This window comes from Nerophis ophidion, linkage group LG06 (genome assembly GCF_033978795.1).
Source record: "Nerophis ophidion isolate RoL-2023_Sa linkage group LG06, RoL_Noph_v1.0, whole genome shotgun sequence".
NCBI lineage: Eukaryota > Metazoa > Chordata > Actinopteri > Syngnathiformes > Syngnathidae > Nerophis > Nerophis ophidion.
This window is the reverse complement of record NC_084616.1, coordinates 21,504,600-21,523,176: the sequence shown is the minus strand read 5'-3', so window position 1 is coordinate 21,523,176 and position 18,577 is coordinate 21,504,600. Positions and strand designations below refer to the sequence as shown.

Genomic DNA, 18,577 nt, shown 5'->3' with positions numbered 1-18,577 from the left:
CGTTGGCGATATAGTTTGGTTAATTGGTAGAGTGGGCGAGCCAGCAACTTGAGGGTTCCAGGTTCGATCCTCGCTTCTGCCATCCTAGTCACTGCCGCTGTGTCCTTGGACAAGACACTTTACCCACCTGCTCCCAGTGCCACCCACACTGGTTTAAATTTAACCTAGATATTGGGTTTCACAATGTAAAGCGCTTTGAGTCACTCGAGAAAAGCGCTATATAAATATAATTCCCTTCACTACTTCTGTCTCTGTGGTCCCTTTTACTCAACATATACCCCATCCAATAGAACTTGTGATTGACCTGTGTGTTTTATTCTCTGAGAACAAGAAGGAAGACTGGTCGCGCAACAGTACCGAATTTTGTAGTAAAGTATCAAACAACGGCAGTATAAGTGTTTCTTACAGTTTAACAAAAGTGTAGATCAGGGGTCCGGAACCTTTTTGGCTGAGAGAGCCAAAAAGCCAAATATTTTTAAATATATTTCCGTAAGAGCCGTATAATTTTTTTTTTTTAACACTGAACACAACTAAACACGTGCATTTTTAAGTAAGACCAACATTTCCAGAGTATAATAGGTTTCTTATTCTTTGTAATAACATTGTTATTCTGAAGCTAACTGTGGAGGGGGTGTGGCCTGTGGGCCTGCAGCGACAGGTGTGTAGATCGCCCACCTGGGCCTTGTTATCTAATCACCTGTCACTCTGTTATAAGGAGCAGCCAGGAGGAGAGACTGGGTTGGGGCTGGAAATACTATCGCTGGAAACATATTGAAAAATAAAACAATATTGTAACCCTGAAACAGGCTCTCATGTCGGTGCTTGGGGGTCTGAAGAACCCCCAGGAGGGCAAGTATCACACTAACCAACAATACATAAATACGTTCTTACCATTAACGCAACTTCTTGAACAGGTGCAGTAGAAAATGGATGGATGGATTAAAAATGCATGAGAATGTTTTATATTTTGAACATTATTTTTAACACTGTGATTACAAGTGGAATTATTCATTACTTATCGTGTTAAGCAATGTCAGCTAAGATTTATCAGAGAGCCAGATGCGGTCATCAAAAGAGCCACATCTGGCTCCAGGCTCTACCCCTGGTGTAGATAGAACATGTTAAAACAAATAACCACATATTAAGAGTAAATTTACTAAGTAGATTCATAATCCATTTTTTACCTTTTGTCCCTCATCATTTTGACAAAATAGAATGAGAAATAAGTGGCTGGGGAGAGGAAAGTCTGGGCTTCCCTGATTAGGCTGCTGCCCCCGCGACCCGACCTCAGATAAGCAGAAGAAGATGGATGGATGGATGGATGTTTGCTTACGTATTACTAAAAGACAAATTGTCTAGTACTAGTTGTCTAGTATTGTCAAATTATCGGTCAATTTCCAAATTACCTTTTGTGTCGAAAATTTTGGAGAAATGTGTTTTGGCACAATTGCAGCCTTTTTTAGATGAAAATAGCACTTTAGATCCATTTCAGTCTGGATACAAAGCTTTGCACAGTACTTTGCACCTTTAAAGGTTTGTAATGACTTGCTTTTAAAGTCTGATTCTGGCAGCTCTGACATTTTAGTGCTTTTGGATCTTACAGCTGCCTTTGACACAGTCGACCACACAATTCTTTTAGACCGCCTGAGAGACTGTGTGGGTGTCAGGGGGACTGCGTTAGAGTGGTTCAGATCCTACCTGTCAGGGAGGTCCTTCTCTGTCAGGCTGGGGGACGCCACCTCTTCTTCTGCCACGCTTTACTGTGGTGTCCCCCAGGGATCTATTTGAGGCCCCATCCTGTTTGCTCTTTATCTCCTCCCTCTTGGAGAGATTTTTAAAAAACATGGGGTGTTTTATCACTTTTATGCAGATGACTGACAAATTTATATGCCAATTTCAAAAGGCCACGGCCCCCTGACACCCCTTCTCAACTGTCTATGTGACGTCAAGGCTTGGTTAGCACAACATTTTTTTATAATGAATGAGGGAAAAACGGAAATTTCAGTTTTTTATATATATAATATTGATATAGAAGGCGTAAACGTATGCACATTCTTGACAGTAATTATAGATTATAAACTAAGAGGGAAACTACATATAAACCATTTAAAGAATATACCACTGAAATATTAAATTTAACAAAATACACAACAAGTATTGACTAAATTTATTGTTCCCATCTTTTGCTGAAGCATACATTGCATAAAGGTCTGGGGACATAAATATAAAGCAATCACAAAACACTATTCATATTACAAAAGAGAGTAATAAAGATCATTAAAAAATGTTTTATTATCAAGACCAAAACAATGATTCATAAAGTCACACATTTTAAAATGAATGATCTTGTATAAAACACAACTGTTCAAATGATGTATAAAGTAAATAACAATATGCTTACAGAAGTGGTCAAGAAGATGTTTCAGATGTGGACCAGTAAATATGAACTAAGAGGAATTTACGTGTACTCAAAAGCAAAGGTATGAACACATGTAAAACAAATATGTATATCATATAAAAGGAGTTAATTTATGGAATCATTTATAATTAATTTTTTTTTAAATCCACCCCTAATTATTTCAAATTAAAAAAATATAAGTTCAAAAGTTATTTTTTTAAGGTTTTGTACTGTTTAGTCTCACCTATTGAGTCCAATTGTTCTGTTCTTTTTTAAATAAAAGTACACAATGTTGTATATTAATACAAGTAATTGACAAAAAAAAAAGCAAACATCTAAAATATCTAATCTATAAATGTTAGAAGCATACTAACAAGATTGTTATACACACAAGAATGATGTCACACACGTTATATGTTTTGACAGTTTATTTCAAATCCTGCATCTTCATTTTCGGCAGCTGTTCTCACCAGCACACTTGTGTTTCTTACACTGGTACTTATACGAGAATCTTTCACCACAAACACTGCAACTCAACACTTTCTCACCTGTGTGTATTCTCATGTGTCTTACAAGTGCTGTCTGGTGACAAAAGCTTTTGTTGCAGCTTGAACATAAATAGGGTTTTTCACCAGTGTGTGTTCTCATGTGTACTTTCAAATTTTGACTTATTGCAAAACCTTTACCACAGACTGAACAAGAAAAAGGTTTTTCGCCAGTGTGTATCCTCATGTGTGCCTTCAAATAATGGCTTCCTCCAAAACCTTTACTACAGATTGAGCATGTAAAAGGTTTTTCTCCAGTATGTATTCTCATGTGTACTTTCAAATATTGACTTTGAACAAAACCTTTACTACAGATTGAACATGTAAAAGGCTTTTCTCCGGTGTGTGTTCTCATGTGTACTTTTAAATTTTGACTTGTTACAAAACCTTTTCCACAGATTGAACAGGAACAAGGGTTTTCTCCGGTGTGTCTTCTCATGTGGTCTTTCAACACATTTTGTTGTAAAACACCATTATCACAGACTGAGCAGGAAAAGGGGTTTTCTCCAGGGTGTGTTTTCACGTGCTTTTTCAGATCAGGATATTTAAAGGTTTTGTCACAGTGAGAACATGTAACATGTGTGTTGTCAGTGTGACATGTCTTATCATCTTCAGAGTCTTCATCATCAGTGTCAGGAGAGTGAGAAGTTGTGTCGTCACTATCTAATAGTGGAGCTAAGAGCTTGTCTGCTTGTGATCCTCCACAGTGTTCTCCATCAGCTTCTATCTTCATGTGTTGAGTTGAACTGCTGCTTGGAGGCTGCGCCTCTCTCTTCTCCTCACTTTCACCTTTGACCTCATCATCTTCACTCTTTACAATCACACCAATCACAGGGAATTCCTCCAAACATTCAAGCTGCTCTCCCTCCTGACTGATGCTGTGTTCCTCCTTTTCCTTATTGAAGTGAAAGATCTGTGACGCGTCATCTTCCTTTTTAATTTGGGAGGGCTGTGGCTCCTCTTTTACCATTCTTATGCTCGACTCTTGCTGTGTATGGAGATGTTCTTCACACATGTCTGCATTACACAAGAAGACAAACACATTATTTATAAACGTCCAGCTTTGCGGAGTCACATGAGGCGGTCAGTTAGTTGGCATGTACTAAAAAAAGAAAGTTATTGTGTGAACTTGCCCGAAATCTCCACTGGGAACAAACACGCCAACACGCCGCGCTTTACAAGATTATTTACAGGAAAAGAAAACCAGTAGGGCGGGGGGACTTTATACTAGAGATGGGTGTTACGGCGTCTCTTCCGCGAATGAGATAAATAATATTCTGACAGACTTCCTGCCGTCCTGGTGTGGGTTGCGGGGACACTGGACACATGACGCATCGTAGCAGGTTTGACTTTGATTTATTCTTTCAATAAATTTGTCTTCTGGCCCCTTGGTCGCGCCACTTTTCAGTGCGCAGGTACTGCCTGCTTGCCGCCGTTGCACGCCTTTCGGCGTCCGCTGCGGGGGTTCGTCATCTCGCTCTGGGTCTCGATTGTTGCGCTCGTGGTGTGCTTGCCGTGGTTTCCTCCTCCGTCCTTCTCCGCGATCGTTCCCCCCTCGCCTCTCTTATGGTTTAGCAGCAGATGGAGGGATTGTGAGCAGGTGTGTGTTGTACGCACCTGACTCAAATTGCCGCTCTTGTGCCGCTACGCATGTGTCACGGCTCTCCTCTCCGCCGCATGCCCCGCCTCCTGGCCTCCATCGTGGTCAGGGCCGCTTCTCTCAGCCCGCTGTCGGCTTGTCTGCTGCATCTCTCCACAAATATTAGTTAATATTTTACGGTAATGTGTTAATAATTTCACACATAAGTCGCTCCGGAGTATATGTCGCACTATGAAAAAAACTGCGACTTATAATCGGAAAAATACGGTACTTTCTGTTGTAGCATGTTTATAGCTACACTTCTGTTAAAATGTAATAAACATTTATTCTTCTGTTTGATACTTTACATTAGTTTTGAGTGATACTACAATTCAAATCAATCAATTAAACTTCATCTATAAAACAATTTTTCATACATAAAAAATCCAACATAAAGTGCTTTACAGACTTGAACACAAAGACCCATATCCCTCATCCATTTCACATACACTCGCACACACGCACAGGATCCCAAAGTCCACCAAGGTTCGTAGGGTAAAAGTAAATCTGAAGGATAAGAAGGCACAATAACATAAAAAAAGTTTATAAACCATAAGAAAAACCTTACATTGATCCTCAAAAACACGGCGAGCTAATGCAGGGATTTAAAAACTGGTGTAATGTGGGCCCGCATTCTGGTCTTCGTCAGGACACAAGCAGCTGAATTTTGGAGTAATTGTAAGGGTGCAATAACCTTTTTAGAAAGACTAAGGAGCAGCGTGTTACAACAATCCATACAACTCATAATAAAAGCATCCATCGGCATGTCCCTGTTGCCCTGAGAGAAATTAGGGCAAACACGGGTTATATTCTTATGATGATAAAGACCTTTTTTTGATATGTGGTCTAAAGCTAGGCTCAGAGTCAAACAGTACACTAAGATTTTTCACTTGGAGAGATGGGGACAAAAACAATGCTTGTAGTTTTGATATGTGTTGCAAAGTTATTTGTCATCCAGGATTTAATATCGAAAATGCAATTAAAAAATATATCAGTTGGTCTTGTCTTGTGTCATCAGGAGACATAGAAATGTACAGCGGTGTGTCATCAGCATACCTGTGGAAATGAATTACATATTTCCTGATGACAGAGCCACCTGGACTTATCTGAATAGTAAATAGCATAGGACCTGAAATTGATCTTTGAGGCACACCACATCCATTTCATGGATATTTGAAGAGCTTGTATCCATACTTAACAAGAATGTTCTGTCTGACGAATAGAACGTGAACCACTTGTGAACCGTACCAGAAAGGCCCAGCAGGTGTTTGAGTCTATTTAAAAGAATGAGGTGATCTACTGTATCGAAGCGAGGATTAAGATCCTACCATACTTATTGTTACTGTTCATATCATTATCGATCTGGCCACTTTTGCTTACTTTCAAGAACTCTAACTTCTGGTTAGCCTATCTTCCTTGTAAGAAACATAGTTCATTTGTCACCATGAACAACACCAACATCAGCAAGGACAGTACACACCCTGGCTTCCACCTGTTCGACCTGCTACCATCGGGCAGGCGCTACAGGTGCATTAGAGCCAGAACAAACAGGCTCAGAGACCGCTTCTTTCCCAGAGCTGTCACCATCTTGAACTCTAACTCATAATAAATAATTCACCCCTGTACAATATCCTACCCTAATACCCTATTGTGCAATATTACCTTTCGAGTGCAATACATCCGACGCTGATTGTTATCACTCCGGTACTCTTGTCTTGTTCTGTGTGTTGTGCAGTATTTTGTATATTGTACAGTATTGCCTTCTTTTGGATAGTAGTTTATTTATTTCAAGTCTTAGCTTTATCTTTCTTCTTCTTGTGTAATTAATTTTTATCCGATATTTGTTCCCACTACTGCATCTTAAGTTTGGAGTCCTTAATCTCGTTATATGCAAATATAATGAGAATAAAGTCCATTCTATGTTTATTCTATGAAGACAAGAATTGTTGACTTAGAAGTGGCTTTGTACTGTAAAGAGAGGGATGTTAGCTTGCTAACTAGAATGCTACAATGAGTTAAGGATGTGTTTAATTCCATCCCCATCTATTTTCTACCACATGTCCCTTTCGGGGTCGTGGGGGGGTGCTGGAGCCTATCTCAGCTGCATTGTCGCTGTCAATTTGCGGTCATAGCTAGAACAAGAACAAGAACAAGATCTGATAGCTCACTTACAGCTCATCTTATTACCTATTCTGTATTATATGTCTTCTCTGTTGCACGATTACACCAAGAAAAACTCCTTGTTTGTCAACCCGTTCTCAAACAATGGCAATTAAAACTATTCTGATTCTGAACATATCAACATTAATTATCGCAATAATAAAAGCTCAATTATCTGCCGGATTTATGTAATTTATAATCGTCTATCGCGCAACCTTACTGTTTATTTAACTGGAGGTCCACTTAAACCTTTGAATGACACCACACCAGCCCTCGTGCTCAGTTCAAAACATGGTGAAAAATATTTATGCACCAACTCCCCAAAAACAGGGAAGTACTCCTGTTCAACAAGGCAGAGGAACTTGGACCATGTAAACACATAAGCAGATCCTTGCGTGTACATTTTAACATTTCACTATAGTGGACGTTTGTATTTTTCATTCTAGAGCTATTTTCTTCAGAAATGTGTAACTTTCAAAATAAATAGACCAAAAGAAAATGTCCACTGCAGAGGATGTCGGTTCTCAAAATAAGAATAAAAGTGAAGGGAGAATGTGAGAAAACCAAAGAGATGAAGCAGTAAAATACAGCACTGTGTCATCAGTTTCTGATTTAACTAATTGTATAACAGTGCAAAATATTGCTCATTTGTAGTGGTCTTTCTTGAACTATTTGGAAAAAAAGATATAAAAACAACTAAAAACGTGTTGAAAAATAAACAAGTGATTCAATTATCAATAAAGATTTCTACACATAGAAGTAACCATCAACTTAAAGTGCCCTCTTTGGGGATTGTAATAAAGATCAATCTGGATTCATGAACTTAATTCTAAACATTTCTTCACAAAAAAATTAATCTTTAACATCAATATTTATGGAGCATATCCACACAAAATGAAGCTGTCAACACTGAATATTGCATTGTTGCATTTCTTTTCACAGTTTACAGTCATATTTTGTTGAAGTATTATTCAATAAATACATTTATAAAGGATTTTTGAATTGTTGCTATTTTTAGAATATTTTAAAAATATCTCACGTACCCCTTGGCATACCTTCAGGTACCCCCCCATTTGAGAACCACTGCACTAAAATAACCATCAACAGAAACGTAGCACAGGGCGTAAAAACAAAACAAAACAGAAAACCACGCCTGAGGGAGGAAAAATGGCGATCACAAAATCCACACTGCTCTAATAACAAAAAAACAACAATCCAAGATTAGCTGCACCAAAAGCAAATCGCTCACCAATAGGGGAAGACAAAAAGCTATAAACAGAAATTACACTATAAAGAGCTAAAAAAAAACCTACACATTAAAGCGCTCCAAGGAGGGGAAAAATGAAAGCAGAGCACTAGAAAATTAGCTCAAAAGAAACTGACAAAAACTTTAACCAAATCAAAATCACCCGTCTTCAGAGGGTACAAAGAAATCAAGGAATAAAGCAATGCAAGACTGTGGAAGACGGCTGGAGGTGCAAGATCAGATGATATACTCTGGCAACAAGACAGGGGAAGATGAGGAATATATACACGTGAGGGAGGGTGACACAGGTGGACACAATCAGGTTAGAAATCAGACTCGTGACATAGAAGGAAGGGCAAGTGGCCTGAAACGAGAGGAAGATTCGATTTTCAACATAAAACAGGACTTCCCTCACCCCGGTGTGATACTTTTTACCACAAACCTGTTCAAGATTAGACAAACATTGTACAGGGAACAGAACTCCACGTGGTATGACGTTGTCCGTCATACCACGTGGAGTGAAGCAGTGGCATGGGGTGTGTTAAGTTTGTAGGCCTGGAGTCACTCTGCAGACGGAACAGAGTTTATGTTTCCACGTGTTGTTCACAGGTAAGGAGTTTGTTTCCTCTTTGCTGCACTGTCCTCGAGGGGAATCTTGAAGCAACTACATTGCCACGTCGCAGTCAGGGAAAACAATCAAGATTAGAATGGTTGTGTTTAAGCGGGCGAAAACAAGTTTAAAATTCTTACACTAATTGTCTATTTCTGGTCCTCAAATTCACCCTGCAGGGCAGACGATGTTATCCAAATCACAAAAGTCTGTGTCCAGAGTTCTGCTCTCATCTTTCAATCATTTGTGGCAGTTTTGGGGTACTTTGAATGGCTGTCAGCATTTAAAGGTAGATATCGTCAACATCCTTGACTAAAAGGTTCGCTGGGCACCAAAGAGACCATTGCGTGTCCGGCAACAACCATTTCAAAAGGACAGAGAGGTTCCCCTGAACCTGAGGTCTTGTCAATTTTGTTGTGAAGACAGTTGATCAATTCCATTGTTCAGACTTTGGGGAGCAATGCAAAAAGAGGCAACAAAAAAGTTAAAGGGGAACATTATCACAATTTCAAAGGGGTTGAAAACAATAAAAATCAGTTCCCAGTGGCTTGTTGTATTTTTTGAATTTTTTTTCAAAATTTTACTGGTCCCCGAATATCCCTAAAAAAAAGCTTTAAAGTGCTTGATTTTCGTTATTTGCGATGCGACTATCCATTTCCCTGTGACGTCATACAGTGCTGCCAATGTAAACAAACAACGGCGAATACCACAGCAAGATATAGCAACATTAGCTCGGATTCAGACTCGGATTTCAGCGACTTAAGCGATTTAACAGATTACGCATGTATTGAAACGGATGGTTGGAGTATGAAAGTATTGAAGAAGAAACTTAAGCTATTGAGCGAATAGCTATTGACGCTTTTCATAGCCATAGCATGGCCGAATAGGTGCGTTAGCATCGCCGGTAAAATGTGTGGACCAAACGATCAGGACTTTCGCATCGCGTGACACTGGAGCAACTTAAATCCTTCGATTGGTAAGTGTTTTTTTCGCATTAAATGTGGGTGGAAGGAAACGTAATATAGTTGCAAATGCATCTGCAGGTTATCCATACATCTCTGTGCCATGTCTGCTTTGGCACCGCCGGTAAATAGCATGTTAGCATCGATTAGCATAGCATGTTAGCATCGATTAGCTGGCAGTCAACATCAACAAAACGCACCTTTGTGATTTCGTTGACTTTATAGTTGCAAATGCATCTGCAGGTTATCCATACATCTCTGTGCCATGTCTGCTTTAGCTCCGCCGGTAAATAGCATCTTAGCATCGATTAACGTAGCATGTTAGCATCGATTAGCTGGCAGTCACGCCGCAACCAAATATGTCTGATTAGCACATAAGTCAACATCAACAAAACTCACCTTTGTGATTTAGTTGAATTTATCGTTGCAAATGCATTGGCAGGTTATCCATACATCTCTGTGCCATGTCTGTCATCGCCGGTAAAATGTGGAGACACTTTGGCACATTCAATGGGGGTCTGGTGGCAGACACTTTCGCATCTTCGGGCCAGTGGTGCAACTTGAATCCCTCCCTGTTAGTGTTGTTACACCCTCCGACAACACACCGACGAGGCATGATGTCTCCAAGGTTCCAAAAAATTGTCGAAAAAACGGAAAATAACAGAGCTGAGACCCGGTGTTTGTAATGTGTTGAAAATGAAAATGGCGGCTCTATTACCACGTTCTGACGTCATTGCAAAAAGAGCGATAAACAGAAAGGCGTTTAATTTGCCAAATTTCACCCATTTAGAGTTCGGAAATCGGTTAAAAAAATATACGGTCTTTTTTCTGCACCGTCAAGGTATATATTGACGCTTACATAGGTCTGGTGATAATGTTCCCCTTTAAACAAGACAAAACGAGCCAAAGAGGCAAGCAGGGCAGACACGGAGCGGGGAGGGAGTGCGACCGCCTTTGCCAAGAGTCAAGAGAAAAAATCTCTATAATAAAAACCTAGCCGTCTAATAAGTGACATAATGTTATCAAAGACGACACTTAAAATACATGACATGACACATTATCCAAGTGGAGAAAAAACTATAAAAAGCTGGATTTTGACACTATAACTTTATTTTAAATTTAATACAGACTAAAAATAATATGAGTATGTTTTGTTAGTCAGTTAGTCCAGTGGTTCTCAACCTTTTTTGGGAGAGTGGCCGTGCGCAACCCGAGTGTCCCTGGTTCAATCCTCACCTAGTACTAACCTCGTCACATCCGTTGTGTCCTGAGCAAGCTCCTGATGGGTGCTGGTTAGCGCCTTGCATGGCAGCTCCCTCCATCAGTGTTTGAATGTGTGTGTGAATGGGTAAATGTGTAAGTAGTGTCAAAAGCGCTTTGTCATTGTTTCCTGTCGGACCCTTTAAAAGGGAACATTATCACCAGACCTATGTAAGCGTCAATATATACCTTGATGGTGCAGAAAAAAGACCATATATTTTTTTAACCGATTTCCGAACTCTAAATGGGTGAATTTTGGCGAATTAAACGCCTTTCTGTTTATTACTCATGTGGTGATGACGTCAGAATGTGACGTCTCCGAGGTAATACAGCCGCCATTTTCATTTTCAACACATTACAAACACCGGGACTCAGCTCTGTTATTTTCCGTTTTTTCCACTATTTTTTTTAACCTTGGAGACATCATGCCTCGTCGGTGTGTAATCGTAGGGTGTAACAACACTAACAGGGAGGGATTCAAGTTGCACCACTGGCCCGAAGATGCGAAAGTGTCTGCCGCCAGACCCCCATTGAATGTGCCAAAGTGTCTCCACATTTTACCGGCGATGACAGACATGGCACAGAGATGTATGGATAACCTACAGATGCATTTGCAACGATAAAGTCAACTAAATCACAAAGGTGAGTTTTGTTGATGTTGACTTATGTGCTAATCAGACATATTTGGTTGCGGCGTGACTGCCAGCTAATCGATGCTAAAATGCTACGCTAATCTATGCTAACATGCTATTTACCGGCGATGACAGACATGGCACAGAGATGTATGGATAACCTGCAGATGCATTTGCAACGATAAAGTCAACAAAATCCCAAAGGTGAGTTTTGTTGATGTTGACTTATGTGCTAATCAGACATATTTGGTCGCGGCGTGACTGCCAGCTAATCAATGCTAACATGCTATTTACCGGCGGTGCTGAAGCAGACATGGCACAGAGATGTATGGATAACCTGCAGATGCATTTGCAACTATATTACGTTTCCTTCCACAAACATTTAATGCGAAAAAAACACTCACCAACCGACGGATTTGAGTTGGTCCAGTGTCAAGAGATGCAAACGTCCTGATCATTTGGTCCGCACATTTTACCGGCGATGCTAACGCAGCTATTCAGCCATGCTATGGCTATGAATAGCGTCAATAGCTATTTGCTCAATAGCTTCAGTTTCTTCTTCAATACTTTCATACTCCAACCATCCGTTTCAATACATGCGTAATCTGTTGAATCGCTTAAACCGCTGAAATCCGAGTCTGAATCCGAGCTAATGTCGCTATATCTTGCCTTGGTATCTGCCATTGTTTGTTTACATTGGCAGCACTGTATGACGTCACAGGGAAATGGATAGTCGCATCGCAAATAGCAAAAATCAAGCACTTTAAAGCTTTTTTTTAGGTCTATTCGGGGACCGGTAAAATTTTGAAAAAAACTTCAAAAAATACAACAAGCCACTGGGAACTGATTTTTATTGTTTTTAACCCTTTTGAAATTGTGATAATGTTCCCCTTTAGGACAAGACAAGCAGCAACAGTGGGAGAAATCCACACGTGTAAGCTTTATCACAAAACTTAGTCAAACCTTTTGCAAGTAGATATTGTCCATAGAAATGTTTGCACTGAGAATTAAATGATATCTGGATGTTGTGCTTACTTGGACTGTGATGAAGGTGTGGGAACTCAGGTGGTTTGTCTTCATGGTCTTCAGTCTTCACAGAGACAACAGTCAGTGGAAACTTGGAGAGATCAGCCTCCTCCTGCGCTGGAAGACACTCTCCCTTCTGAGTGATCCACACTTCCTCATCTTCCTCTTTAATGTGGGGGGGCTGTGGCTCCTCCTCTTCCTCTTTAATGTAGGGGGTCTGCTGGATGTCTGTTGGGTAAATAAAACCGAGAGAGAATATAAATACTTTTGGACTGTTAACACACAAAGATTTATTTAAAGTTAAAGTACCCATGATTGGCACACACACACTAGGTGTGGCGAAATTATTCCCTGCATTTGACCCATCACCCTTGATCACCCCCATGGGAGGTGAGGGGAGCAGTGCGCTGCAGCGGTGGCCGCGCCCGGAAATCATTTTTGGTGATATAACCCTCAATTCCAACCCTTGATGCTGAGTGCCAAGCAGGGAGGTAATGGGTCCCATTTTTATAGTCTTTGGTATGACTCGCCCGGGGTTTTTTAACTCACAACCTACCGATATACTTATACTTCCTTTTTTGCCAGTTAATAAGATTACTTTAAAAAGCTGCACAGTAAATAAAAAAACAGGTTTGGACATTTGGGGAAATATGACAAGTCTTTATAGCCACACTTTTTTAATGTGCACTTGTCTATATACATGTCTCCCTATTACACCCAAGCATTATCTCTATCCATAACCTTGCAATGACAAGGTCCTAACCATAACTTAAATACAAAAGACGTGGGGACGGCGTGGCTCGGTTGGTAGAGATTCTGGGTTCCATCCCCAGCTTCAGCCATCCTAGTCACGCCCGTTGTGTCCTTTGGAAAGACAATTGACTTCAAACTTGGTCCGGGAGGGTCGTGGTTAGGGCCTTGCATGGCAGCTCACGACATCAGTGTGTGAATGTGTGTCCATCCATTCATCCATTTTCTACCACTTATTCCCTTCTTGGGGTGGCGGGGGGCGCTGGCGCCGTGTGAATGTGAAAATAGTGTCAAAGCGCTTAAGCACTGTACAAGTATAACTCATTTACCAAAAGAACTAAAAGCAGTTCTCATATCAAAACTACTTAAAAACATTAATCGTTAGTTTTTTTCATCGTATAAAATACTTTTCTTTATTGGAATTTTCTTGGCTAAGCCAAAAGGAACTCTTACCAAAACATGTTGTACTATGTGGTGTTTTTATGGAGTGTGTCCATCAACAATTCCTCTTTAGAGCACAGCTCCCACATTCACTTGGAGACTATCTACAGCAGGGGTGTCAAACTTAAATACAGAGGGGACCGAAATGTAAAAGTGAACAAAGCCGTGGGCCAAGGTTGAACAAATGAAACTTTTAATAGGGACACAAACAAGTTTTGCATTGAATATTGAACAAGCAAGGCTTATATAACTTTATAGTGACATGCAAAATCCACTTTCAAATAATAATTACAAAATATCAACTGCATATCAAATAAAATTTGAATAAAAAATTGAATGCCTCATTTCTATTTGCAGCCTTCTAAGGTAAATGTCAAAATAAACTTTTTCAACAGGCTAATAAAATATTTGAAAATAAAACAACAATAACGAATGAATCAAACATTTAAGCCTTGAAGTAGCAAGAAAAAGTGCATGAATAAAACCTTCATTATTGCTCAGTTTGCTACACTGATTTGCTTTAACACTCAATATGGAACACACAACGCTCATATAACTTTATAATGCAAAATCAACTTTCAGAAAACAAAACAAAAAAACATCAATGGTATATTAAATACAATTTAAATAAAAAATCTAATGCCTCATTTCTATTTGCAGCCTTCTGAGGTAAGTATCAACATTACAAGTTTCCACAGGCTAATACATTTAAAAATAAAATAACAATGAGGTAGGGGGTGGGGGGGGGTATATTGTAGCGTCCCGGAAGAGTTAGTGCTGCAAGGGGATCAGGGTATTTGTTCTGTTGTGTTGATGTTGTGTTGCGGTTGTTCTCCCGAAATATGTGTTTGTCATTCTTGTCTGGTGTGGGTTCACAGTGTGGCGCATATTTGTAACAGTGTTAAAGTCGTTTATACGCCCACCCTCAGTGTGACCTGTATGGCTGTTGACTAAGAATGAGTTGCATTCACTTACAGTAAGTGTGTGTGTAGGAGCTGCATATATTATATGACTGGGCTGGCACGTTGTTTGTATGGAGAAAAAGCGGACGTGTCGACAGGTTGTAGAGGACGTTGAAGGTAGTGCCATCACGGCACGCCTTCAATATTGTTATCCGGGTGGAAATCGGGAGAAATTCAGGAAAATGGTTGCCCCGTTAGATTTTCGGGAGGGGCACTGTAATTTGGGAGTCTCACAGGAAAATCGGGAAGGTTGGCAATTATGAGTATTAGCGGTGAATGCGGTGATAATACTGGCGGGCCAGCTCTAATGTTAATTTGATATTGCCTCAAGGGCCAAATGAAATTACACAGTGGGCCAAATTTGGCCCGCGGGCCAGAGTTTGACACCCATGATCTACAGCATGCTGGAGGAAAGTCAGTCACTTTAATATCCTTTTAATGAATCCAATGTTGACTACTTTGCTTATTGAAAGATTATTGACAATAAATGTTTACTCTCACTTATTGATGCTTGTAGGTACATGTGAGAATATTTGGCCACTTCACGATTCGATTACGATTTAGGAGCTACGATTCGATTAATAATCGATTATTGATGCATCTTTAATTTATGAATATTGATGCAGTTTTACATTTATTTTCGTTATTTTATTTTTATTTGAATTTCACTAAATGAGCGTTTATCACATTTAACTTTTATAAACAGCCCATCCATTCATCCATCCATCTTCTTCTGCTTATCCGAGGTCAGGTCGCGGGGGCAGCAGCCTAAGCCGGGAAGCCCAAACTTCCCTCTCCGCAGGCATTTCGTCCAGTTCCTGGATCCCGAGGTGTTCCCAGGCCAGCCGGGAGACAGTCTTCACAATGTGTCCTGGGTCTTCCTTGTGGCTTCCTACCGGTTGGACGTGCCGGAAACACCTCCCTGGGGAGGCGTTTGGGTGGCATCCTAACCAAATGCCCTAACCACCTCATCACTCCTCTTGATGTGGAGGAGCAGCGGCTTTATTTTGAGCTCCTCCCGGATGACAGAGCTTCTCACCCTATCTCTAAGGGAGAGCCCAGCCACCCGGCGGAGGAAGCTCATTTTGTCCGCTTGTACCCATGATCTTGTCCTTTCGGACCTAACCCAAAGTTCAAGACCAAAGGTGAGGATGGGAACAAAGATCGACCGGTAAATTGAGAACTTTGCCCTCCGGCTCAGCTCCTTTTTCACCACAACGGATCGACATAGCGTCCGCATTACTGAAGACGCCGCACCGATCCGCCTGTCGACCTCACGATCCACTCTTCCCTCACTCGTGAACGAAACAGTGCATTTGTAAAAAGAAATTCCCATCAGTATTATTAAATTAATAAAAATGAGTGCAAAACTGGAGCTGGTCGGCTCTCTCGGTCAGGTGGCTCACTGCAGTTAGCCAATTATTAGAACTGTCTGCATTATTTTATTTACAGTAAATAAATCCATTATCAGTATTGACGTTTACAAATCAATTGTATAATTGTCTATATCCGAATTACCATGCTTCTAAAAATCGATTAATTCCCCCACCTCTACTTGTAGGTCAGAATCTGGAAGTGAAATTAGACATACAACAATGAAATATAATGATTACAATGTAAAATCTAATTGGTGACTGTGTGAGTTTTGTGTTGATAGACCTTTTTACATACTGAGTGGAACATCAACTTAAAACACGTGAGAGTATGAAGTAAACAAACCTGTTCTGTGTAACACAACTTGATGTTTCTTGAAAACAGCGACCAGTAGTTGATGTTGTCGCTCCTCCTCCTCTTTTGTTGGACAAAGTTCCTCCTCGTACTCTGCTATCGTTCTTTCGCACATTTTCACACAATCACAACACTTTCCACCCACACTTGATCTCTGCTTGGCGATGTGTTGATCACTAGTTGGTCTGTTTGTTGGCAGCTAACACGCTAAGCTAAGTTAGCACAGTAAGCAGCAACGTGCGCTCAGACTAATGTATCCGGATACACACAGAGTTATAAACGATGTCTACTGTATTAAACCGCATGTATGTGTACATGTACGCACTGTTTAAGAAAACAGCACTATATTAACCACTATAACGTATTTGCTATCAAACGCCATTTTGCTTTTTCTCGTCTTGTTTTGTTCACGCTCAGTCTTCGTCTTCTCCTTCTTTAACGTTTTAAGGCAGCTGGCATCCATGTGTGTGGCATTACCGCCACCCTCTGCTTTATTTTATAATTACATTACAGTCTCTCCTTGAGTCCAGTATTATTAAAAAACTCCCATATCATGTTCCTTCCATTTTCAGTGTCCCTCCAGAACAACCCGAGACTAGTTTATGAACTTACATTCATATTTTGTTGAAGTATTGTTCAATAAATATATTTATAAGAGGATTTTTAAATTGTAGCTATTTTTAGAATATTTTAAAAAAATCTCACGTACCCCTTGGCATACCTTCAAGTACCCCCAGGAGTACACGTACCCCCATTTGAGAACCACGGGGGTAGAGTATATAAATTAGTTTTAAGATGGGACTTAAATGCTTCTACTGAGGTAGCATCTCTACTTGTTACTGGAAGGGCATTCCATAGTACTGGAGCCATAATAGAAAACGCTCTATAGCCCGCAGACTTTTTTGGGGGGCTCTGGGAATCACTAATAAGCCGGAGTTCTTTGAACGCAGATTTCTTGCCGGGACATATGGTACAATACATTCCGCAAGATAGGATGGAGCTAGACTGTGTAGTATTTTATATGTAATTAGTAAAACCTTAAAGTCACATGTTAAGTGCACAGGAAGCTAGTGTTAAAAGAAAGAAAAATACATTTGAAAATAGCCGAGCATTTTGTATAAAATCTGCTTTTGACTGGCCCAAAATGCTTTTTTTATATTAGAGGAATTTAAATTGGCCCTAGTGTGTGAATGTGAGTGTGAATGTTGTCTGTCTATCTGTGTTGGCCCTGCGATGAGGTGGCGACTTGTCCAGGGTGTACACCGCCTTCCGCCCGATTGTATCTGAGATAGGCACCAGCGCCCCCCGCCATCCCAAAAGGGAATAAGCGGTAGAAAATGGATGGATGGATGGAATTTAAATATTCACTGAACAAGACAAAACATTGATGAAGTAACGTATAGTATAATGAAACGTCTGAGCAATGGGTGCCTCAAAAAGCTTTTGTATGTAATTAATAAGGTATGGGATGTAGGGTCTTTGCAAAGAAGCTGGAAAGAAGCAATCATAGTTCCTATATATAAAGCAGGAAAAGATGCCAGTAAACCAGGAAGTTATAGACCCTTAGCCCTGATGTCAAACATTTGTAAGATTATGGAGGGTATGGTCAATGAGAGAAACTCTGCACATATTAGAAAAAAGGGTGTTTTTATGCTTCGAAAGGCATACTATATACAGACTGACTTTGACAGCAAAACGGAGGGTACTGGGACCTGTGGGTGGGACTCTTAAGAGCCTGATACATCTTGGGGTTTTGATTGATTGATTGAAACTTTAATTATTAGATTGCACAGTACAGTACATATTCTGTACAATTCATCACTAAATGGTAACACCCAAATAAGTTTTTCAACTTGTTTAAGTCGGGGTCCACGTGAATCAATTCATGGTACAAATATATACTATCAGTATAATACAGTCCTCACACAAGTTAATCATCAGAGTATATACCAGGGCTCGGAAACCTTTTTGGCTGAGAGAGCCAAGATGCCAAATATTTTAAAATGTATTTCCTTAGGAGCCATATAATATTTTTTTTAACACTGAACAAAACTAAACGCTGTGAATTTTTAAGTAAGACCAACATTTCCAGAGTATAATAGGTCTTTTATTCTTTGTATTAACATTGTTATTCTGAAGTTAACTGTGGAGGGGACGTGGCCTGCGGGCCTGCTGCAAAGCGGGATGTTGCCAGGACCGGCCTTGAAATCAGCGACAG

The 18,577-nt window shown here is 40.2% G+C and overlaps 2 protein-coding genes across 6 annotated transcripts in view; both read right to left on the bottom strand.

The window, feature by feature from the left end:
- The window catches only part of LOC133554362 (gastrula zinc finger protein XlCGF57.1-like), a 295,100-nt gene that overhangs the window by 57,902 nt on the left and 218,621 nt on the right, over window positions 1-18,577 (bottom strand). The window lies entirely within an intron of this gene.
- On the bottom strand, window positions 2,816-16,794 carry LOC133554371 (oocyte zinc finger protein XlCOF22-like). 2 transcript variants are annotated; one of them, XM_061903035.1, is made up of 4 exons: window positions 16,351-16,794; window positions 12,488-12,706; window positions 4,561-4,694; window positions 2,816-3,960 (listed from the first exon to the last, which is right to left on the bottom strand). In XM_061903035.1, the coding sequence occupies exons 1-3, from the start codon at window positions 16,472-16,474 to the stop codon at window positions 4,588-4,590; spliced, it is 450 nt and encodes a 149-aa protein (XP_061759019.1). In that variant the 5' UTR covers window positions 16,475-16,794; the 3' UTR covers window positions 2,816-3,960; window positions 4,561-4,587. The 2 variants fall into 2 exon arrangements, with proteins under 2 accessions (XP_061759019.1, XP_061759018.1); XM_061903034.1 differs by lacking the exon at window positions 4,561-4,694.

Excerpts from the sequence above, each read along its gene's own strand:
- LOC133554371 (XM_061903034.1), bottom strand. The coding sequence starts at position 16,474 with ATGTGCGAAAGAACGATAGCAGAGTACGAGGAGGAACTTTGTCCAACA. Across the intron at positions 12,707-16,350 it reads AGTTGTGTTACACAGAACAG|ACATCCAGCAGACCCCCTAC; the intron begins GTTTGTTTACTT and ends TTTACCCAACAG. Across the intron at positions 3,961-12,487 it reads ACACCTTCATCACAGTCCAA|ACATGTGTGAAGAACATCTC; the intron begins GTAAGCACAACA and ends TGTGTAATGCAG.